General features: G+C 36.5%; 1 protein-coding gene across 1 annotated transcript in view; it reads left to right on the forward strand.

Moving 5' to 3' along the window:
• Positions 1–24,813, forward strand: part of LOC109046247 (breakpoint cluster region protein-like) — a 68,909-nt gene that overhangs the window by 17,839 nt on the left and 26,257 nt on the right. Inside the window, exons 2-4 of the mRNA XM_042748458.1 lie at positions 20,401–20,585; positions 23,292–23,396; positions 23,787–23,972. Of these exons, the coding sequence (XP_042604392.1) occupies positions 20,401–20,585; positions 23,292–23,396; positions 23,787–23,972 (476 nt within the window). The remainder of the gene's footprint in view (positions 1–20,400; positions 20,586–23,291; positions 23,397–23,786; positions 23,973–24,813) is intronic.

The following is a 24,813-nucleotide window of genomic DNA, read 5'->3' on the forward strand; positions in this document are numbered from 1 at the left end:
ACTCTGATATTTCACATTCTTAATTGATTCATTTATGTCAATCTTTTTATTCAGTTTCTTTATTTCAGTAATGGAGCTCACAAATGGTGCTCATGTTGCCATCACAAGTTTGAATCTAGCCTAATTTCTGACCCCGTTCCACCCCTTTCTCCCATTCCCAATCATTTAAAGGCAAAAGTCCAAAAATAGACAATAAAAGGAAATAGATGACTAACTTTATAGGCATAGGGCTAAAATACGGGTTGTGGCAGACAGTATAATATTTTATGTGTGATATCTGTATTGTTCCCAAGCACAATGCCTGAATGGGAGACCTATTTTACATTTGTCTCTCCTTTCTACCCCGCCCACACACCAGAATCACAAATCTTCAGGTTTTATGTGTGTGCTTTGGCTCCAGATTGGAGCAATTACCAGGACGTGGCCCCCCATCTCACACACACACACTGCTACACATACTCCACCACTTACCGTGTGCCAATGTGGCCACCCAGAGCTATTTAAATTTCCTAATTATAAGGCAGATTACTGACCCAAGAGAGCTCTAATTATTGGTGCTAATTTTGGGTCAGACACCATTTTGACGTGATTGTGGTAACTGTGTTATGTGTTAGAAAGTGATTGTGAAATGCTCAACGTGGGCAGTAACTCATGAGAAACACAAGTTTATTTCTATGAAGCTACGTTAGCTAGCAACATTGTTGCATTTTTAAATAGTCTGTTTATTTTTAAATGCTTTTATTGATACTTTTTGGTATTTGATTGAAATATATCCATCCATAATCGTGAATGAATTGTTGACCAGAGCATTCTGTGATTGTTTGTTTGAGCAGTGCAATGCTGTTTTTTGTCCAAAGTTAGAAAGTGGAGTAATGGATACTGAAAAATAGAAAACCTATTTCAAAGTATTACTAGCTATTTTTCCATACACCTATTTTCACATTCGGATTTCGCATAAAAAACCGCTGGATGGAAGCACCAAGATACGCATAAATTCTAATAATGGGCCTAAAAAACTTTAAAACTCTGTTGATGAATGGCACAAACGCGCGGTTTCATTAACTACACACATACTGAATCGTGCATGATGCTCGTGGTGATTTCAGCATCTGCCTTCTCACTAAATGAGGACGTAAACACATGAACAACATCTCCAGAACTGCTCTGAGAGTCACTTCATGAGCATTTGACCATTTGATTTGAGTAAAACTAGCGTCATATCACATACACAGAACTGTAAAGTTATTCATGGCAACCCGTCAAAATAAAAGACTGGTTTGATTTGAAGACGTGTCTATTACTATTTTTCTGTAGAATGTACATAGCCTACTACTACTACTACTACTACTGCTAAAACGAAACAAACATTTTTGTTAAGGAATAATCACACAACATTTCTTCTATGTTTTAATTTTAATAATAAATTTTTAATTAAGTAGACATGATTTTTATTAATAAAATTTAATATAACTATTATAAAGGAGTTGAGAAAAATTAAAGCGGAACAAAAACGGAATCCAGAAAAATTTTAACTGAAAAAGAATTTGGAAAAAAACAAAACTGAATTTCATAGGGCCACTGGATTGAGACAGTACTTTATTCACAAATGTTTTGTGAGATATTCCAGTTTTGCGCATAAATTCCATTCATAACTTTAGATGGAAATATAGCTACTGTTTTTACTATATTTTGTACAAAAAAGAATGCAGCCTTGATGAGCATAAGTTTCTTTCAGAAACCTCTTACGACCCCAAACTTTTGAACGGTAGTGTACTAGTTTTCATATTTACTTTGGCCTTTTTAGAGTAAGTTCTTGATTAAGGTCATGTTGAATTTTCCACTGCCCTGATATGAGGCTTTATGTCACTGTCAAACGTTGTGTTCCACTCAACCAGTACTTTAATGGACAAAAACGACTACAAATCATTGTGTTTATGATAAATTTGCCTTGCTTGGCACACGGCTGAACATTTCTAGATATTGATTAGCTGGAGTGCTAACAGTACTGGATTTGCGTGCTGTTTTTTTTTCCTAAGAGCCAAATCATAATTTAGTCTGCATTGCAGTTTGGTGAAAAATTGTATCAGCGGTGCACATCAGAAGACTCACAGAGACATGTAACTTGAATCAAATGCTGGATTAAAATCACAAAGAAGACACATCCTCAGCTGGGACTAGATACCTCCAGACATGTTATGCTTTCCATGAGCTCAGCAAGTTTTAAATAACCCTTCCAGTCTTTTTTTTTTTTTAAAGGATAAGAGATTTAAGATGGCTTATGAAAATAAATCTCAAGGAACTTTTTAAGATATTTGAAGTCATGGCTTATGCATATTTTTGTACTTAGTGCTGCAGTTATATTACAAGCTCAGATGTCCTAGTACTGTCATTCGTGCTTGAACATTTAACCACCATTATCATTTCAGATATTATTTTTATTTCCAAGGTTGGATTTAAAAGTTTCTTTATTAAGTTAGTGCTAATGTCAAAACGCAGTCCTAGATTTTTGTGTAGCTCATTGAATTGATATTGACATGGAGGTTTTTATATCCGTTGCTAGATGCCTGTGCTGTCGATAGCCCATTAACTGAATTTTTGATGCATGCAGACTTCAAGTGCTGTATGAGCTGCAAATGACTCATTTTTTTACTTGATTACAAAAGTAAAAGAGGATAATGCAAATGTGACGACTGCACTTATTAGACTGTATTTACCTTTACATCACATTTACACCAAACTGCTAGATGTGAAGTTTATCATTTTGGCCAATTCACATTTTGGTGCATGATGTATGTACATTACTTTTCAAAAGATTGAGATCAGCTACATTTCTTTTGTAAAAGATTTTTATTTCAAATAAATGCTCTGAATATCCGAATATTAAAACTGTTTTCGCCATTGATAATAATAAGAAATGTTCATTGAATAGGAATTGAGCAGCATATTAGAATGATTTCTGAAGGATCATGTGACACTTTGCCATCACAGGAATAAATGAGATTTTAAAATAAATTAAGATAGAAAACACAGATTTTAAATTGTAATTATATTTCACAATATTACTGTTGTACTGTTTTGTTTTGTTTTTGATTAAATAAATGCAGGCTTTGTGAGCATAAGAAACTTCTTTCAAAAACATTTAAAAATCTTACCAACCCCAAAGTTTTGAATGGTTGTGTGTGTGTTTGTGTTGGGGTCAAAAAATGTGTAAAACATCATTGCTATGAGCTATAACGAGGGAATGACAAAGATGTAGACAGAGATGACGAGGACTGGAGAGACAGAGACACATGCTCTGCAGGGGTCAGACTGCTGGAGCCTTTCCTGTCTCCTTCTCTCCTGGTCTCTACTGGGGATGGGAAAAATAATAAGCTTCAGGAGTGGCACGGTGCCCTAAGGAATGCGAGAGCTACATACAACCTGTCAGAACACTCAGGATTTATGATGGTTATTAAAGAATTCAATTATAAACCTATTGGTGGTGTGAGTGCGTGAGTGTTTGTGTTGCACCTATAGTGTAGTGTGTGTTTACAGGTGTGCTTTATTGCACATGAGAGGTTGTGTAGTACATGAGAATGAGAGTTTGTGTGTTAGTGTGTTGATGTCATATGTCAGCTCTATACCTTGATAAACTGTCCTATAAGCGATGACCAATCACAGCAGCTGTACAGCAGGTACTCTGTTCCAAATTGCCATTTCAGAAGATCTAAAGGTGAAGTGTATAATTTTTGTGCCACCAGCACAATCTAACAGAATTGCGGAGATATTAATTGTTTTATCTTTGAAATGTAGGCAACCTGTTGGTTTCCATGATTATGGCTTTTACATATAGTGCCATGAAAAGGTTTTTGCCCCCTTCCTTATTTTTATTTTTTAAATTGCATATTTGTCACACTTCAAAGATTCAGATCATCAAAATAAATAAATAAATAAATTTATATATAACAAAGATAACCCAAGTAAATACAAAATGCAGTTTTGAAATAATGATTTTATTTATTAAGGGGAAAAAGCTATCCAAACCTGCCTGGCACTATGTGAAAAAGCAATTGCCCCCTAAATCTAATAACTGGTAGTGCCACCCTTTGCAGCAACAACTGCAATCAAGCATTTGTGATAACTAGCAATGAGTCTTTCACATCGCTGTTGAGGAATTTTGGCCCTCTCTTCTTTGCAGAATTGTTTTAATTCAGCTACACTGGAGGGTTTTCGAGCATGAATGAACCGTTTATGGTCATGCCACAGCATCTCATTCGGATTTAAGTCTGGACTTTGACTTGACCACTAAAAACCTTAATTTTGTTTTTCTTGAGCCATTCAGAGATGGACAATGTTGTTCTGGGTTCTTTTATGACCTCCTGGATGAGTCGGTGTTGTGCTCTTGGAGTAGTTTTGGTAGGTCGGCCGCTCCTGGGAAGGTTCACCACTGTTCCAAGTTTTCTCCATTTGTGGATAATGGCTCTGACCGTGGTTCGCTGGAATCCCGAAACCTTAGTAATGGCTTTATAAACCTTTCCAGACTGATACATGTCATCTGTTTTCTTCTCATCTGTTCTTGAATTTCTTTAGATCGCGGCATGATGTGTTGCTCTTTAAGCATGCTTCACTTTGTCAGACAGCTTCTATTTAATCGATTTCTTGATTCAGTAGGTTGGGCAGTAATCAGGCCTGGGTGTGGCTAGTGAAATTTAACTCAGCTTTCTAAAATAACCACAGTTCTTTCATGATTTAACAGAAAGGGACAATTAATTTTTCTCATAGGGCCAGGTAGGTTTTAACATCTATCTATTCAATCTATCTGTTTCAAAAAAAAAAAAAATTAAAAAACAAATAAAATCAAACATCCTTTGACTATGAATACATTTTTAATATTTATAAAATGTCAATAAAACTAAATATAGTAAAAAAAAAAATCAAATAAATATCATTGCATTTTCTATAAATAAACATTATATTTATAAAATATAAAAATAAAACAAATATTTTAAAATTAAAATAATTAAATATCACCGTTTGATATATAAATATAACATATAAATATCTAAATGCATAACTACATTTATTCATTTAAAACAATAATAAAAAATATGAAAAAAAATCTATGTCTGTCTGTCTGTCTATCTATTTTTTCCACATAATGATATAAGGACTAAGGACACCCCCCCCCAAAAAAAAACAAAAATATATATATATATTTTAATTCAGATATTAAATGTATGTTCACCATAGATGAGGTGTATTTAAGCTATTGTATGTATGCATTGCATTTTGAATGTATTTTGTATATTTTAATAAATAGGGCAAAAAAGTGCCACATCATTGACCTTTTTACATTTTTGAAGGGAAATTTACTGTCTAAATTACGTATAGTATTCTCTGCATATTTAGCTTGGATAGGATGATTTTTAAAAAATTAAACACTTCAGATTTAACACGCTTAAAACACACATACACATTTCTCCCCGTCCTGTCGTCTCTAGATCAGCTGACACACTCTCATTAAAAGGTGTTGAGACACAGAGGAGGAGACGCTGATGAGGAGACCAGGTTTAGCTGGGAACATGTTGATGGATCATGATGTTTCAAGAGGCGTGAAAGAGCTAGTGATTTGGGCGGAGGGGTACGGAAGAGAGAGAACGAAAATAGGTCAGCAGTGAACTAAGATTTTCTGTCATTTGAATCAATAAAACAGATGGTGACTTGCTGTCCAAAACTGCTTGTTTAGATAAGCTCTGTGATCCCTGACACTCAGACCACCGTCCCCTTCATGACTGGTAGTTAAGGGGCAGGGCAGAATAAGGTCATTGGTTATGTTGTTTTAATGGGCAGCCTTGTGTCTGGAGTCCTGACGCCCCCACAGACAGCCGGAGCCCGGGGGACGAAGAAGGGAGGGCATCGCTGGGAATGTAAAGACATTGACATGGAAGACTGAACTTGTTTTGGGAGAGGAGGTGAAAGGGAGTGCAAACACGTGCTGGGTTCCCACACTCTTCCTCCTCTTTTCTAATGCTAATTTTTCTTGGGGTCAGCGATTAAGGATTGTGACATCCCCTCCACACACACTTACAATGAATTCTGGCATGACTGGGTGGGTACCCTGTTTTGCCCACTATGGCCACACCACTCCATTGCATCCGATTGGTCAACCAAAGAAAGCATGAGGTCACATGGTCACCCTGAATCCCTCTTGAGCTTTTGTTCAGCTACATTAGAGTGTGACTTCCTTAGTGCTTTTTAATGAGTTCCTCCTCTGAATTTTATTTGTTTTGACAAGTATTTGAGAGCGGATATTTAGAAAAGCCTCTCTGAGAGACATTTTAGGCTCCCATGCTCTGGCACATCCAGTGTGTGACTGTATTGTACAACAACTGAAATGATTTGATGTAGCTATGCACTAAATAATTCAGATAAACTAAACTCTCAGGAGCCAGTGCACTAAACAGTTGCGAAACTTCACTTACCAAACCATTTCAGTTGGCTCAGTTCATATTTTTGTTTCATAATAACCTTTAAAGCATCTTATAATTAAGTTATTTTGTTTTCATGGAAATGACATGTACAATGGAGCATTGAAAGTACTGTAAACTTCACTCAGATTCTGTTCACAATAGATATTTTGTGAGAGCAGCACTAAAGGTGTATCGATTTGTTTTGGAATATTATGATGCTGATTGATAACTCAGTAGTGCAAGCCAAGGCCCTGCTGTCTCATTAGGCTCTGCTGAGTTGCCCATTAGTCGTCTCTGTTGTGTCTTAAATATATGGATGCATACGGTATGGCTTTAGGCTCTTGTATCAGGGTGGGTTTTTGGTGTCTGATGGAGAGGCTGTTCATTAATCATTCATGACTGTTGGTTAGGGTTGTCTGTCTGTCTTACACACAGACACTCACACACTGAGCTCACAAGTTGTACATAAGCAAATGGCCTCCGTATTCAGACATACTCAGAAACTCATGAAAAAGTAATGAGGGAGCTGAAATTCCCATTACTGAAAAGCATTATCGATACTTTGCATGTTACAGTAGACCCATGTATATTAACTCTTCAGATTGCCGCATCATGTACACTGACTTTTGTCTGTTCTGTGGACACAAAGATAATTTTTGGTTAAATATCCAGGCCACACTTTTTAATAGAATGAAAGGACTGAGGACTGAAGTACAGTAAGCTGTGTAATTATGGAAAAATATTACATAAAGTGGTTTGTATGTCTTCTTTGTAAGTCATATGATAACTTTCTGTTAAATTTTTATTTATTCACTGAAAAATGTTGACATCTTCCCTAGCTGTCTTTTAGACTTTTTTTTCATTATATTACCTATAAATTATCATAATTTAACACTCAGTTAATCTTTAACTGAATTGATATATTTTTTCTTATTGTACAATATAATGCAGTAATGCCTAAATTGTCATTTATATTGTGTTGTAATGTAAATATAAAAATTACAAAATATTTTATATATATTTATAATTTTATAAATATATATTATTTTTTATCAACCATTTATTAGTTATTGTCCATATGAAAGTAATTCATATTTTATACATTATATTAAATTTTATTAAATGTCATCTTGTCATTATAGGCCAGAATTTTAATAGCAGATAAATTGAAACAAATTTTATTGTACTTTTGAAGCTTGAAAGTTCCAGTTCCAAAGTGTATTGTAATATTTACAATATCACTTGACAGAGAACATTAGGCCTACATTATTCAGTATTTCTCTCTGTGATCCACTTAACATTTAATCCTATTTTGCTATGCATTATTTGTTTTTTAACCAGCAGATATAAGATATATATAAAAATAAAAAAGCTTAGAAGAACTTGTATTTTTCCATTTTTATTCAAGACACGGGGCAGTTCCCTTTGAATAAATGTACTGAACAGATCACAGACCCACATGAAAAACATATTAACATGACATCACCACCCACTTTGATATGTGACAGTTTGCCGCCTCTGCCCTGAGGTTGTTCTGGGAGCCCTTGATGATATCACAGCTTCATTTTATTTTCAGTAACACACATCAGGATTCTCTTCTCCACGTTTCTCCTCCACCCCACAAAAACCTTCCTACTGAAGGATTATTGGAGCAAGCAAGGTTTTCGAAGGACTGTTTATGGTCAGACCTTGAATTACCCCTCTGTTGATCTACGCCTGCATGTGGGAGTGTCTCAGAATAAGATTTTAGAAAATTGCAGGTGAATGCTGGTGAGCTGCATCTCTTGTAAGCCACCGGAGGTGAACCCATTGCATCATTCACTGCTTGGAAGGATCCAACATAGTGTTGCCATGACACCGCATCGACCTTGTCATCTGATTGGTTGGTTAAGAGCCTGGATGCTCCCACTCCAGTTCCGTTTGCCTTGTTGTGTTGTTCTTTGTGGTTGAAACAAGGTACATATAGGCATTTTATGACATCACGTGCACTCATTGGTTTTCAAATATTTAAAAATATTAAGGAAATGAATTAAATGAATGCTTGCGTAAGGTAAACAGGTGTTTTCTGTCATAACGTGTTTTAACTCATCTGTAATGATTTATTGATCAGCATCCAGGACCAGAATGATCAATTTTCACCGCTAACAAAATTGTCTTCTTTTTAAACATACATGTGCTTGTGGGTTGTTCGACATTGATTGAGAGGTTACTCAACCTGCAGTATTAGAACATTTTCTCTCTCAACGGCACATATAGCAAAAACACTCATGGTTCTAGATAAACACTCCTCTTAAATGTAGATAACTTTTACCTGTCTACTGTAACTATGGCCCTATGATTTCCACGATAAAATGTTGAAATATGCTAAATATAGAATACTACACTCCTCCTGGTAACTGAACCATTATCAATTTAGCCCAAAAATGATGAATGACGAGCAGTCAAATTCTGTGAATCTTTGGCAGGCACATTGAATGCTCTTGACAATCTGTTCTACTGCTTCAGTCTTACTGTGCTCAGAGGAACAGACAGACAAAGAGTAAAGGAAGTCAGTGGATCAGTCATGCCTCAAGTTGTTTTTCAGTCCTTTTATGGACCTTTAAGTGTAGTCCTTTTATCAGTCAAAGAAAACTGCATGTCAGCCTGGATGAAGTATTGACAGCATGATGGCTGTCCTAGTGACACATCCATCCTCGATGCCTACACTCTATGTGTCTGAAAACCATCTGTCTGTGGTAACATCATAAATGAGTGGTTTATGGGATATTTAGTACAGTAGATACCTTTGTGTATTGTGCTTTTCCTTCCCCCTATGGGTCGTTTTGCTCTCTGTGCTCTTAATAGGATCTTTGTGGAGGGTGACCAGTGCTGTTGGGGATAATTCTCTGGAAATGATGCTATTTTATAGCATTTGAGTTAGCCATGATATATATCTGAAAGTGGCTGTTTTTCGATTGTGGTCCAGCTGAAGTGGTCTGTGTGTGTTGACTGTGGAAGAGCCTATCATGGCTTGAGGGTTGTTTTTGAAGTCTCAGAGGAATAGGCCACATTCAATTTGTGCTATTGAATGGCAGCTTTTGTGAATCCTCCCCAAATGTATTGATTTTTCTCAGTGTCTCATGTCACAATGATGACCGAACGCAGCCTTCTTTTGTTCTTTTAGGATGACACATGCTACATTTTGCCCCTCCTTCTCATGATCGCTCTCTTTCCACCCTTTATTCTCTTTTTTTATTCCTTCTTTCTCTCTTATTCTTCATGATCTACATCTTTGCTTAGTGTTCTGGATTTACTGTACATACTATGTTGTTTTCTCTGGTCGGACAGGATCATATCCACATCACTGCCATGTGTGTTTGTACATTTGTGCAAACCTTATATCCGTCACTTTGACCTTTATGTGTATTATAAATTCTGTTTGTGTGTACACACTCCCTGTGCTCTTGATATACTGTATTGTGTGTGGCAGCTGTGTGCACATCTGGTAGGTGTAGTAGATGGTGGTGCGGCACTGCAGAGGTTTTTAGCACCACCTCCCCGCTATCCCTTTCTCTTTTTCGCCCCTCCCCCAACCTGCCTTCAACTCTCTCATCTCAGGCCTAGACCCCCAGCACGCGCACGGAGGTCTTTTCCACATCATTTTAGGACACGTGCTCTACTGGGAAATCTCCTTTGTTTGACAGAAGCCTGGCTCTGCTGACTGAGGCATTGGAAAGACATTAAATCTCAAATAAAAACATGTGATTTAATGTTTTTGGAAGGGTTGGCAAATTAGATTTTTTTTTTTGAAGTTGCATTTTAGTGGAATTTGGAATTTTCTTAAGAACAAGAATTTTGTGTAATGCGATTTTATTTAAAGAATAAAATAATTTTTCATAAGAATGACAATTTTGCAAATGTTCTTACAATACCGTTTAGATATTTGGGATTTTTGAGAGAAGGCTCTTATATATTAACAACAGTAATATTGGGAAATACCATTGCAATTTAAAATAAATTAGTTTTAATATATTTTGTAATATAATTAATTCCTGTGATGGGAAAGCTGAATATTCAGCAGCAATTCAGTAACTATTTTACCATCCAAAGATTCAAATTTAACTTGTGCACAAAACTGGAATATCGCATAAAACATTTGCGAATAAAGCACTGTTTCTATCCAACGAGTCAAAGAGAACAAAATCGTCACTTTCTGATAAACCAGTATCTCCAAAAAAAGTGGGAGAAGCCACTTAATATAATAATTTTCATTATTATTAATTACTTGCACCTCAGAGCGAGCAGATGAAACACAATATATGCAGTCATTGCTTTCGGAGGTGGATGCCTGCTGTTTGAGAAATGATTTGATGACAGACTTTGGTCAGACATTTTAGAACAACCAAAACAACATTTCAGATGCTGTGACGCAGATGCAGACGCAAAGTCACCTGACTTTTTTGATGCGCATGGGGGAATTTATTCGGTAAATGTGTTTCATCATAGTTTATGCTAATTTTTCTTATCGGATAAAAGGTTTATCCTACTCAATTGTGCGCAGTTTTTTTATGCATATTTTTTGAATTTATACGCATCTTGGCGTTTCCATCCAGCGTGTTTTTTTTGCTATATTCCAAAATGCGCATAAAAATAGGTAGTTGGAAACATAGCTAGTGTCACATGGTTCTTTAGAAATCATTCTAATATGCTGCTTTGCTGCTCAAGAAAAGGTTTTTACTGTTATTATCTTATGAACAGCAGAGAACAGAAAAGAACAGAAATCATTTGAAATAATCTGTAACATTATAAATATCTTTACTGTCACATTTGATCAATTTAGTGTGTCCTTGCTGCATAAAAGTATTCATTCAAAAAAAATAATAATAATAATTCCTGCTGACCCCAAGCTTTTGAATGGCTGTGTATGTAAATTAGTTATATGAATAAAAAGTTAATTGTCACGGTGGAATTTGGAATGTTGGAAGAACAAGAGTGTTCACAGGAACAAGAGTCCAAGAACATCTTGCTGTTCTCCTTGACACTTCTCTAGATGTTTGTGCACTGATGGGGCCTGATGCTTCAGAGTCTGGGTCAGATCTGCTGTCTCCATAGTGAAGTCTCACGGTGGAATCCGTCTCTGAGGTGTTTTCAAGGCATCTATTTCAAGGATGTTTCCTCCTCTCTTTTTCTATTGTGGAAGCGGTTGCTTGTTTATACACACACATACACAAACAATCACACATAGATACACACATGGCAAAAAGAGGGAAGCAGCAGTAGTGACGTTAACAAGATGTTTTAGGAACAATTTATAAAAAACATAATTTATTCACCCTCATGTTGTTCTACAATGTAATTTTCTTTCTTCCATGAAATGAAAAAGGAGATCTTTGCAGTGATAAAAGAAAGTCATACAGGTTTGAGATGAAATAAGGGTCAGTAAATATGGACAGAATGTAATGTGCGTATGGGAGAGAGACTGTAAAAACAGAAAGAAACAGACTGAGAAGGGTTAATTGAGGCTAGGTCTTTGTTTTATTGCTAGATTTTTATGAAATATACAATTTAAAGGTGTTGTATTTTAGTCTAGGAGTCTGAATCTCTCAATTATAGCTGGGAGTAAAACTCAGAGAGTTGTGTTAATCCTTCGATCTCCACGCTCGACTCGCAAGTCAGCAGAGAGTTTTCGCTTTAAATGTGCATTTTTTGCCCAAATTGAATATATTAACTTCTCCCGAAGGAAGCAGGAAGGAAAGATCTTGTCTCTAGAGCAGCTGGAGGATGTAATAATGTGCGTTACAGTGGGACGTATCTTTAGATCTTATTGTGCTCTGTTGTTTTGACAAAGTGAAGAACCGCACTGATGTGACATGAGTGATGAAGGATGAATGAACCAGGTGTTGCTCAAAAAAAGCCTAACAAGATCATTTGGAGAGAGAGACAACTCTGATTAAAATGTACATGTATATTTTGTAGGTGAATGTGTAGACCTGTACTGTAACCTACTGTATCTCAAAGTACATTTTTGTTACTCTCATCAATTTAAAACTGATAAGAACCTTAAAAAAGAGCCTCTAATTACAATATCTTTCAAAAGTCTTTAAGACTCACCAAGCCTGCATTTATTTGAGCAAAAATACAGTAAAAACAGTACTGTTGTGAAATATCATTACAATTTAAAATAACTGTTATCTATATATTAGAAAATGTAATTTATTCCTGAAATCATTCTAATATGCTGTTGTGCTGCTCAAGAACCATTTCTTCTTATTATCAGTGTTTTGCTTATTTTTCTGAACACTGTGATAATTTTTATAAATATAAATTAAGAAATTCATACTTTTATTCAGCAAGGATGCATTAAACTGATCAACCAGTTGAATTTTTTTTTTTTCTAAATTATTACTGACCCTTTTACCATGCTTTTGAATGGGGAATGTTCTAAAGAATATTCAGTCAGATTTTCCGGTCAGAAGACTTGAAAAATTACCAAACTCACAAATCCCATGTTGTTTTTAATACAGTTCTTTGTCATCCAGCTCGCAGGTGGCAGCCAGTCAAAAACTGGATGTGTCAACCTCTCAGTTTTTATTTTTTTGTTTTGGGTAATAATTCTAGGTAATAAAAAGAGCTAATGCCACAGTGGCAGGGGTGTGAAACTGGGCATCTGTTTAACAACAGATTAAGCAAGATTTGCCCCTTTGTCAGAGACTGCTGTTTGCTAATGATAAGAGACAGAACTCTGCGGCTGTTGTTCGGTACGCCACTAACAATTTCGCTCCTGCTGGGCTCAGTACATATGTGTATTTCGGCTTAGTAAAGCTAAAAATAAGAGAATAAGTGTGGAGACGTGTATTAAGAGTACAGTATAGCTCTCTTTTGGGATAGGTTCTGCTTTAGTTGGAGCCTGGGTCTATTTTCTTTTCCCAGCAAGGTGATCATCATAGTTAGATTCTAGGTAGAGACACCAGTCATGATCGACAGGATAGATTTTTGACCCTTCTACTCATCTACTACAGAAAAAATACAGAGATAGGAAGTGGAATGAGAGACACAGAGAACACCGAGGTGGAAAAGAGCATGTGGTTTTCCAATACTAATGTTCTGGGCTGACTCAGCTTTCTCAGACTTCTCCTTGGTGACCTGCACTGATAGCCATATGCCGTTTGAAACCCGAGATACATGAGCACACAACATGAGCCATGTTAATCCACTCTCCTTACCGCTGACCCCACACACCCTTGTATAATTCTTTTTAAAAGCTATTTTTGAGTGAAACACACTTGTTGTGTGGATGAAAGAACTTGTGAAGGCTTAGAATAGATTTAACACCACTGATCTGAGATTTATTATTTTTTTAATAAATCAGCCTGTTTTATTCATCTGTAACATGCTCTTCTGCATTCTATATCTTTCCTCAGATGAGGATGGAACATTTCTTGAAAGTTAGATGAGGGCTGTAAAACACAATGTAATGCATAGATAAATGAATGAGGTTCCGCTCCAGATCCAGGATATCACGTATTGAAGGTGCATGTATTTAAGAGCATCTTGAAGATTTAGAGCATCATCTTAACCTGCTGAATGCTTGGCACATTGTGTTTTCAAATGCACAGTTTCTTTTGGTTATAAGCAAACAACTACAAACCTTTTATTCGTACTGAATCAACAGCACAAACCAGTTTAATCCGATTAACAAACAAATACCGGCCATCTATGGTCATGCTCTTCATAGGTCTGATGGTATAATCGCCCACTTGTCTCAAAGATTTTGATGGTTGTCGAATTCATAAGTTGCACAGTATCAAAGTCATGCAGATGACAGGATTTGTTAATTAATGGAGTCATTAGCAGAGTCTGCAGAGAGAAGCATGCTCCTGCATCTACACTGATCAAACAGTTGGCAGGAAGTCGCCTCACTGGGGCACCCTCCGTCTGCCGTGCAGTTCTAGAGGGATATAAACCATGTGGAGTTGGTACGTCTGACATAAGTGCAAATTGTGTAAAGCCAAAATCAATTGTGACATAATGCAGTTGTTATCATCCAGGTTCCCTGCCAAGGCAGTCAACGGATGCTAGTTTTTCATGTTTAGCACTCTCTCTTCATCTTGGTTTCTGTTTTCTCTTCAACTGGAATGATAAGTCGTGAAAGTAGATTGGTAAACAGAATAACCTTTGGGATGAGTGCTAGATAGGTGGTCCCTGTTGTGCTTGCTTTTTAGATGCATCTGGGAATTTCCTCTGACTTTACTGAATTAGTCATGATTCAATCAAAGGGAACTATTTCTGACGACTTCCGTCTCTCTCAGTCTGTTCTGCAATAGCACCTCCCTCCTCCAGAAAGCACAGCACACATCTTTCTTTGTTTACATAACAGGACAGACATATTTGGCACTTGGCAGTAATATAGACTACAATTCAGCTGGACAGCATTACATGTTTTTTTGCCATTGAAATACTATATTTACCAAATCACTTTTAAACACTTGAATGTTTGGAAATGGAAGTCTAACAGATCTCAGCTTGTTGAAAAACTCGACAAAAGTACTTGCTAGCCTACACATAAACATGCATTGAGACGTTTATTTGAGTGTGACAAATCCGTGTTTGTTTATTTGAGTGTGACAAATCCGTGTTTTGATGTGCCAAATCCGTGTGGGGGGATCATTTGAGTGTGACAAATCCGTGTTTAGAAGGACTCAGGGTGGAATGAATCTGTGGCAGCATCTTGGACACATTTTAATCCGATTCTGCTGCCACGCTTTTAAGTATGGTCAGAGCAAACCAAAAGATAGGGTTTGGTGGAGGATGGCAGCTTGTTTGTAGTGTTGATTGCAGGGTGGCTCACTGTGTTGTTGTGTTGTGATTCACTCTTCCGCTTGCTGGGACAAAGGCTGATATACTCACACTAGGGTGCTTCCTTGTATGATCGCAACACACCAGATTTGGCTGCTTTCCTGCATTCAACCCAGTCACTTTTTATGTTTAGTTCTTTGCAAATAAACATGCCACTTGGATAAGTGATAACCACACGAAAATCTAACTGGTCTGTTTTACTCAAGGCACATATTTGGAATAATCTGTAATGGGCTTTATTGGACATCTAGACCCTCAAATTCAAGGGTTGGGGTTAGTCTGACAGTAATTTTCTTTAAAATTTATTGTTCAAGGTGGTGACTTTTTTAAAAGTGGTGCTTAGATGGTTGTGGCAGTGGTATTTGGTAGATGGGACAAATTTAGAAACTTCTAAATGTTTTTACTGTCAGCATGCTAAAATTGTTTCTGTGAAGCCACATCTCCAAATTAAGAGTATTTTAATCTTTTATGGACTGTGGAAAATGTGGAAAGATATAGGGGGAAAAAATCTGGTTTGCTTTTTTATTTTTTTCTTTTTTTATTTAAAGCTACACAAATGCACACCTGATTTTCTTACACCTGATTTTCTTTTTGAAATTTTCTTATATATATATATATATATATATATATATATATATATATATATATATATATATATATATATATATATATATATATATATGTATATTTGAAGAGTTTGGTTCCAAAACGCTATAAATCCAAAATTGTTAAATTGAGAAAAAAGGCATTTTCTTTCCCAAAAGACTGTTTGTATGAAAACTGTTATTTTCTGTTTCAAACTGTAATATATCATTATGAGTTTGTAATAACATAAAAAAATCAAATCCATATTTTGATTTTAAACATTTATTAAACAAAGACATTTTTTTTTCTCCAAAATGCAATATATTCATTACACGTTTTTCCCCAAAATGCTACAAATCCATTTCATCAACAAAAACTCACTTTCTGTATGAAATTGAGCAAAGACACAACAATAAATAACATGGAAAGGTTGTCTATACATATGACAAACCCCAAAACTTGAACAACATCACTTATATTAAACCATTAAACCAATTTTTAAAAGTACATTCATCTCGCTGCCTTTTTCAGATTGCATTCATTTCAGTCTGATATTAATGCTGTTAATAGCACCATCTTCAATTCATCCTGAACTCATACGTAACATTAGAGCAAAATTTTGTTCGGCCTTCGTGGTATGACAGTAGAGAGTGTCGAAGTTTTTTACAAGATCGTCAGCTGTCAGTTTGTCGGCATGACAAAAGTTTTTTGATTCACTGTGAGAACAAGCAATCGCCGGTATTTTGCCACCGCCTGAGTTTCTGACTCTCTTTCTGACTTCCCGTTCGTGGTTTTCTTTTGACGGCTTCCGCTTCTTTCCCACAGACGACACGACCACTGGCTCCTCAATACCATCAAAGTTATTCATTTTAGTAGCCTATATAAAAACTTAAAAGTCTGAGGCGAGTGTTTACCGGCGTCTACTGACAGGGTGCCGCCATGACAGTTTGCGTCATGGAATGGTGCGCGGTGATTGGTCGAATGGAACTGTAGGGCTTTGCGGAAAAACAGGACTGGCGTTTGTCTCTGTTTGAGAAAAAAGGGAAAAAACAGGGCAGCGAAACACGGCGGATATCGCGTTTTGTTAAAAACTGATTATCGAACTTTGAATAGAGAGTCAATGGGGAGCTTGTTTTGGCGGTAACTCGTTTTTTTCAAAATTGGCGTTTATCGCGTTTTGGAACCAAACTCTTCATATATATATATATATATATATATATATATATATTATATATATATATATATATATATATATATATATATATATATATATATATATATATATATATCATATATATATATATATATATATATAATTTTTTTTTCCATCTGTGCAGACAGGAAAAGACTGCAAAAGTAATATCAGACAACACAAGCTGTATTCTTTTATTTTATGCCCTTAAAATGACACCTCTCATCAAATTAGCTTCTATGTGCAATCCCTTTTTGATTCATTCGTGGCCTGAGGCGGTGCTTTACTCATTTCTGTTTAACTTTCACCTCCCCTTTTGCGTTCTTCATATTCATTTATTTTCAGTGCATGTGATAGTTAGGGTGGGGGGGTATTAAGTTGCCTGGAAATTGGATATTTAGGGAAACCAACTGTAGGGAAGAAAATGGACTGACTTCTTTATCCCTGATGTGTAATTTTCCATCTCTTTTCCCAGTTTTTTTCTCCTCCCTAGAGCCCGGCCACTCATGGGTAGCACACATTCACATTTTTCTGCACTCTTATTTCTAGACTTTAATGGAACATGTGACACACGGGAGGAGGAAGGCGTGTCTTTAATTTATCTGGCAGATGCAGACCTCTGCAACATCTCAGCCCCCATCACTACCCTCACCTCTCCATCCAAAGTGCCCTAAAGGAGATGCCGGCTCTCACAGAAACATTAGCACCCCAATTCCTCCCACAAATTCTTTTCTTTTCTTTCGAACCCAAATGATAGGATTATCTAAAGCCCTTTGGCACACATGCTGATGAGACTTTGGCAGTTTTGCAGCAGTTCACCTCCCAGGCTTCCCCACTTCCCATAAACCCGTTGGCCGCTGAGGGACGACATGCTGTAGGTTTCAATCTGCTCTTCATCCTGCAGGGAATAACCCTCTGTTAACACAACGGAGAAGGCCAAGCACAGAGAGATCCTGGGATTAACTCCCCATGAGCAGGCCCACAGATTTCTGTAGAATTTGAAAACCCATGCTTTTTTTAATTATTTTGTTTAACCAATATTATTGTAGCATTCTTGGTTACACTTAACATATTTTATCATGTCACTATCATGACTGTCCAAAATGTATATGGATTTCTTGTTTGTCGTTACTGTACAAGTGTGTGTAGCCTAGATTTCACAAAGAGGATGGAAGTACCGTCTGATTTTGTTTATAATGACGGTGATGATGATGATATTTCCAGATGTGCATGGCATGCTTCTCCTTCAGCCAAATAGCAGCAGACATCTGCGGGAAGCCAGAGGAAGGGATGAGAAAGATTGTAGGAAAGGGAGAGAGAGAGAGATGACAGAGGCAAGAGTGGGAGGATGAACGCTGAGGCAATGACAAGGCAGTGTGACTCAGAGTAAGCTAGAGCTGTTTCATGCTCTTTTGGCTTTACGCATAAACACAGTGGGTCTCATTCAATTACAGTCTATACGGCCATATTTATGTGTAGAATTTTTGTCAATGTTTTCATACAGATGTTTTAATTAATTAATAATTTGGAATTTAATTTATTTTAACTTAAAGCTACAATTTAGAAAAAAAAAAAAAAACTGGTGGCTGAAGGAACTTGAAATGGATTAACAGAGTACTGTGCAGTTTTGGGGTCAGTAAGGTTTTTTTTATTATTATTTATTTATATATTTTGGATAGAAAGTTATTTTATTTAGTATGTGCACCTTAAAAACCATAGTAAGTAATGACTTAAATTAAATTGCTATTTCAAATAAATGCTTCTTTTAAACCATTAATCTATTCATCAAAGAATCTTGAAAAAGTGTATCACATATTAAGTAGCTGTTCAACCATGATAATAATAAGAAATGTTTCTAAAGCTGCAAATCAACATATTAGAATAATTTCTGAAGGATCATGTGACACTGAGAACTGGATTAATGGCTGCTGAAATTCAGCTTTGCCATCTTAGAAATAAATTAAAATTTTAAATATATTCAAATAGAAAACAGGTAATTTAAATTGTAATAATATTTCACAGTATTACTGTTTTTACTGTGATTTTGATCAAATAAATGCAGCTTTGGTGTGCATAAAAGACTTCTTTCAAAAAGATCCCAAACCCCAAACTTTTGGATGGTATAGCTCAGTGACTCTTCAGTAAGTTTTATTTCATAGTAAGCAAAATGATTGATGTTCATGCAGGTCATACATGTCAGTAAGTAAGCTGTGTGATTAGCAAACTGCATGAAGGTCTATGAAAACCTGTTTTCCACATCAAGTAAACACTCATATTGATCATCCTCACTCTGTGTGGTGAAAAAAAATGTTTCCATAGCCTCTTCTCTGGTTTTAGAACTGTAGGAGTTTTCCCACCTGCCAGCAGGAAGCTCTGAAAAACAAGGGAGGGATTCCTCAGCAATGCCTTTGTATTGACAGTTTCACTGTTTCTGTCAGTTGTTTAAAGCTGGCAGTGCATTTTTGCTGTCACCTTTTTGAAACATTTGAAACATTTTCATCATTTCATCTCATCCTCAAGTTCTTCCAAACCTGCACAAATTTCTTTCTTGTGCTGAATGCAAAAGAAGACACTTTAAAGAATGTGGGTAACCAAACAATTGATGGTCCCCATTGACTTGTATAGTATTTTCATACTAGTGAAATTAAAGGGGACCAGCAACCATTTTGGTTACCCACATTCTTAAAAAATGTAATGCATGCATTGTGCAGAAGAAAGAAATTCACACTGGTTTGCAACAGCTTACCCTTTAATGTCCTGCTCATTCCTTCCAGAGGCTAGCAGATGTGCTTGTCTCATATGAGGGCAAAACAGTTAGTTTTAACTGAGAGCTTGTGTTGAATAAATATGAGATCCTCTGGTGCGGCTGCCAGCAGCTTAATGGACAAACCGGTCCAGGAAGAGGGAACTTGGGCTGCTCTTCTACAGGAATAAGAGCGTTTGTCTTCCCTTTATATCTCTTCCTCTGGTGAGGGAAACTCTTTAAGCCATAAAGTTTTTTGTGATCTTAATGTATACAGAAAGTTCTGGCCTGTCTGCATTAATACCAAAACTTAAAATCCACTCCAAACATAATCTCATTGCCCTTTAAGAGCTCTAGGCTAATGTTAGACTGCCACTTAAACTGAATCAGTTCAACACTGCGAATTTGAAACAGACTCTCTTAGCTGATGACATTAAGACATGGGGCATGAACTTTGTTTACCAATCAGTAGTTTATTTCTGTGCAGTTCATTTTAGTAAGCATGGTTCAAAAGATGTTTTACGTTTCATAAATTATGATGCTTTTCTTCCACTTGGTTATGTCAACCATATTCCTTTTTTTCCTACTTTTCACAGATGGTCCGTTTACAGGCACTCCGCCCACTTATGGTTATGATGCTGATCGTGCAGAGGAGCAGCGCAGACACCATGACATTCTGCCCTACATCGACGACTCCCCCTCCTCCTCCCCTCACCTCAGCTCCAAGAGCCGCAGCAGTCGAGACACTCTCTCCTCCGGCTCAATCGAGTCCTCCAAGTCTGTAAGTCACCTCCTTGCCAGCCAGACAGTGATGAATCTGACATTAAGATTTTTTTTGGCCTTTGAATAATTACGTTTATTTAACAAATGCAAAATAATTGATTAAACAAATATTTGACTGCAGAATGCCACAAATGACGAGTCCGAATCGTCATATTTTGTTGGGCATAGAGAGATGAATGCTTTGTTGGTGGTGTGAGAAGGTAAAGAGTACGCATTAGAGATTTCTTTATGCATGCATGGATCCATGATAGGAATCCACCAAGTATATGCCATCTGTGAAGCAGTTCATTATGAATAATTGTACCAGTAAACCCACATATATTTATAGCCTCCATGGTAATGGTACACAACAAAACCAGTGAGCTGTGAAATTTAGCAGATTTCAAAGCTTGCAGATTCTGAAGTGCTGAGTCTGTATAGTACAAATCTAATTGAACATTTAGTGCTTATCGCAGCTTAGTAAATATTATATAGCTCGGCACTGTGCAGAAGAATCTCATGACATTCATTGCATGCAGTCATGCGTGATCTAAAGAAATTCTTTCTATTTTCTATTGTTATCAAATATGGTTTAAAATTATCATGGCTTTCATTTCAGAGCCTCAGAATACTGTCTTCATCATGCATAGTGGCCATCAAATTAAATTACTGATTGTAAAACAGAGCTTTCTTGCTTCATTGACACAGCCATTGGCTGTCAGATTGATTGATGTCCCTCCCTGACAATACCAGGCCCAGAGGCAAGCAGTCTGTTTAGGCCCTTATGTCCTCTATGTTTAGCTCCCACATGGATTTTAATCAATACAGAGTAGATACTCACCTGCACACACTCATCCACCCTTCCCCAGTAACACCTACTTGCTTTCCTTGTTTACCCAACATACACACAACCAGGGATTTGAAATATGGATGGATTCAAAGAGGGATTTGCTATGTAAACGTCTTGAATTGAGCTGCAAATAAACCTGCAATTGACACTACAGAGGGATGGTCACCCATTTTTCAGACACATTCTCTTCAAACACAGAACCAGATTTAATTTTAATGAGTGCAAAATGCATATTTAAGAATAGTGTTGTCATGCTGTCACAAAGAGCTGTTGTAGATTGCCACTCTATTCAAATTAAGCTAAAAAATCGAATGTGCTTTATTGAAACTCCAAAAGATTGAATTTGGACTTCTCTATAAGAAATTATTATGTTCAAGAAATCTCGTTAACTTTATATTGAAAGTATTGCCGTCAAATGATTAATCGCAATTAATCACATCCAAAATTAAAGTTTTTGTGTACATAATATGTGTGTGTGTGTACTGTGTATATTTATTATGTATATATATAAATACACATGCATGTAAATATTTAAGAAATGTGTTATGTTTATATATTAAATATATTTATATATGATATAATTTATATGAATATAAATATATACATGTAAATATTTTCAAAATATAGCCTATGCTGTATATGTGTGTCTTTATATATACATATTAAACATACACAGTACACACAAATATATTATGTAAACAAAAACTTTTGTTTTGGATGTGATTAATCGTTTGACAGCACTAATTGAAAGTTATACCTTTTCTGTACGTTGACCTCATGTTGGTAACAAATCTGTTTTTTATTAGGTCACATTTCAAAGTACAGTATAAGACAAGTGAAAATCCAAAAGTGGGGCAACTTCCATTAGCTTCCAGATAGAATAATAGGTATGGGAAAAGTAAAAGTAAATCATACAAGTTTAAAATGTCATCTAATTACTTGTGGCTAAATATTTGTAATAATTTTTCTTTCTAATCCTAGTTGTTATTGACACACTGTACTGTGTATGTTCTTTAAACATATTTGCTTCTTTCTCATCGGAGCCGTTTGTAATTTTTGCCTGTTGTGTGTATGATGAGAAATACTTTCTCGTCCTTGCGTTTTCAGTAAGAGAGGGTTATTGTTTGAGCATCTGAGATGAGCTCAACTCATTCTCATGCGCTTGAACGCCAACATGCTTTGATTAATATATATGTGGCTGAAGAAAAGATGGTGGTCTAGAGAAATAGTTCATGAATAAAACCTTGATTTCCACCTTCCCCCTGCTGACGGTTTCAGTGGCGGGATTTACTCTGTCACCAGGTGGGGTTTTACATCTAATATCAGTTGGTGAGATTAGAAGAAATGTATGCAGTGAAAGCAATTTAACATCACCTTAGCTTAAAAACTCAATTCAAGCCATGATAACACAGTCATGAAGCAGATGGATGTTTTATCCTAAAATCTGGACTAGAAAGTCTCATGAGACTATCACAAACATCTGTGGTTTCCACTACCTGTGCTGTGGCCATGGAAACCAACATTTCAGGCCCACTTAGTCACCATCAGCACTCGGTAACTCTACACACAACACAAAATAGATATGCCTTGCTTTTGGATGGATTCTAGGTCTGTAGTATCTCTAATGCTTTACTCAGGGGTTTGTGAATAGTGTAGACTACATAAAGGCCTTATTCAGTTCAAAGGTGTTATGAATTTCCCATGATTCTCATGTAGCCAAGACAGTTATTATAAGACCATAAAGCAGCTCCATTGAACCAGTGCCAAATCACTTTTTTTATAGCTCTTTTCAGCATTGCCAGTATGTAATTTAATGTCATGTGATTTAAGAGTGTGTTGTTCAGAAGCGTGTGAGCTCTTTCTATGTTCATGCAGGCGGAGTTGGACCTGGAGAAGGGATTGGAGATGAGGAAAAGGGTGTTGTCTGGAATCCTGGCCAGTGAAGAGACCTACCTCAGCCATCTGGAGGCGCTGTTACTGGTAAAAGTGCCTCAAGTTTGATTTTGCTAACAGTGCAAGATTAAATTTGCTCAAGGATTCTTATAAGGAAGATGTGGCCAGCTTAGTGATTATGCCACTGAGCTTAAAATTAGATGATCTTATCCATCATCTGCAACAGGAAAGTCATACATTTAATTTCATATAAATATGTGTTTGTGATGATATACATCGGCAGGGCAAATTTAAGCCAAATGAAGACTCTAACTGAAACTTAGTATATGAATAATTTACAATATTACTGTTTTTACTGTCTTTAAGAGCATCTGGGACTTCTGTAAAAAAAAAAAAAAAAAATCTTACCAAATCTAGTGTATAGTTGATTATATTGTCACTAAAATGTTCAAATGTCTGTTCCTGCTCCTTTGTCAGCCCATGAAGCCCCTGAAAGCAGCAGCCACCACCTCCCAGCCTGTCCTGACTGTTCAACAGATCGAAACCATCTTCTTTAAAGTGCCTGAGCTCTACGAGATCCACAAAGAATTCTATGATAGCCTTTTACCCAGAGTGCAGCAGTGGAGTCACCACCAACGTGTGGGAGACCTTTTCCAAAAACAAGTGAGTAAAATTCTCTAAACAGACCCCTTTTCAGGTTAAACACAACATAAAATTGAAATAGACCCTATTTACTTATTGTCAAAAAATTGTAATAACTTGCTCAGGGTCTGACATCATTTTTAAACTCCTTCCCCCAAATCCCCAACTCCATTTTTAGTATCCACCACCCGCTTTATCACCATAATCTTGATGGATAATGTCCTGTCCTCCTTTTTGTACACAAAACATGTCCTGTTTCACTCTGAAGCAAGCAGCATTTAATGTTGACTTTTAAAAAAAAAAATATGTGTAATCAGGATCTGCTTTTTAATTTAACTGTGAATTGAGAATCTGATTTAGAGTAAAGAATTTAATTCTGATCATGGTGGAACATTTCCGCTGTCTAGTCTCTTTCCAGTTTTGTGCCCCATGAGGCTGAATAAGAATGAACATTTATCTCTAAATCAAGGAATCCTAAATGAATCATTTATGCCCCTAGAGCGATACTGCACAGTCACACAATGTCTGGACTGCAGGATCCTGTGTAACATTGAAAATCACATCTCAATTCTGCCTTTTTTCACTCAGCCACTACAGTGTGTGCTTTGTGTCTCGAGGAGAGACTATTAATAGTGCCATTCGAAGATTGTGTTCTCTACCCCACTCCCCCCCATTTTTTCCATTAAGTTCTTTCCTCACGTGACTCTGCTGACTGTTAGGGGGCAGACAAATCCCTCCTAGGTCTGTCCGGCCAGCGCACTCAGGAGTCATATTCCACATTTACTTATCTTTCCATTTTCCCCCTCATTGTTCCCCACTTTGACCATCCCCCCTTAATAAACGGAAGCTAAAGTCGCCAAGT

This window comes from Cyprinus carpio, chromosome B21 (assembly GCF_018340385.1).
Source record: "Cyprinus carpio isolate SPL01 chromosome B21, ASM1834038v1, whole genome shotgun sequence".
In the NCBI taxonomy this organism is placed as follows: domain Eukaryota; kingdom Metazoa; phylum Chordata; class Actinopteri; order Cypriniformes; family Cyprinidae; genus Cyprinus; species Cyprinus carpio.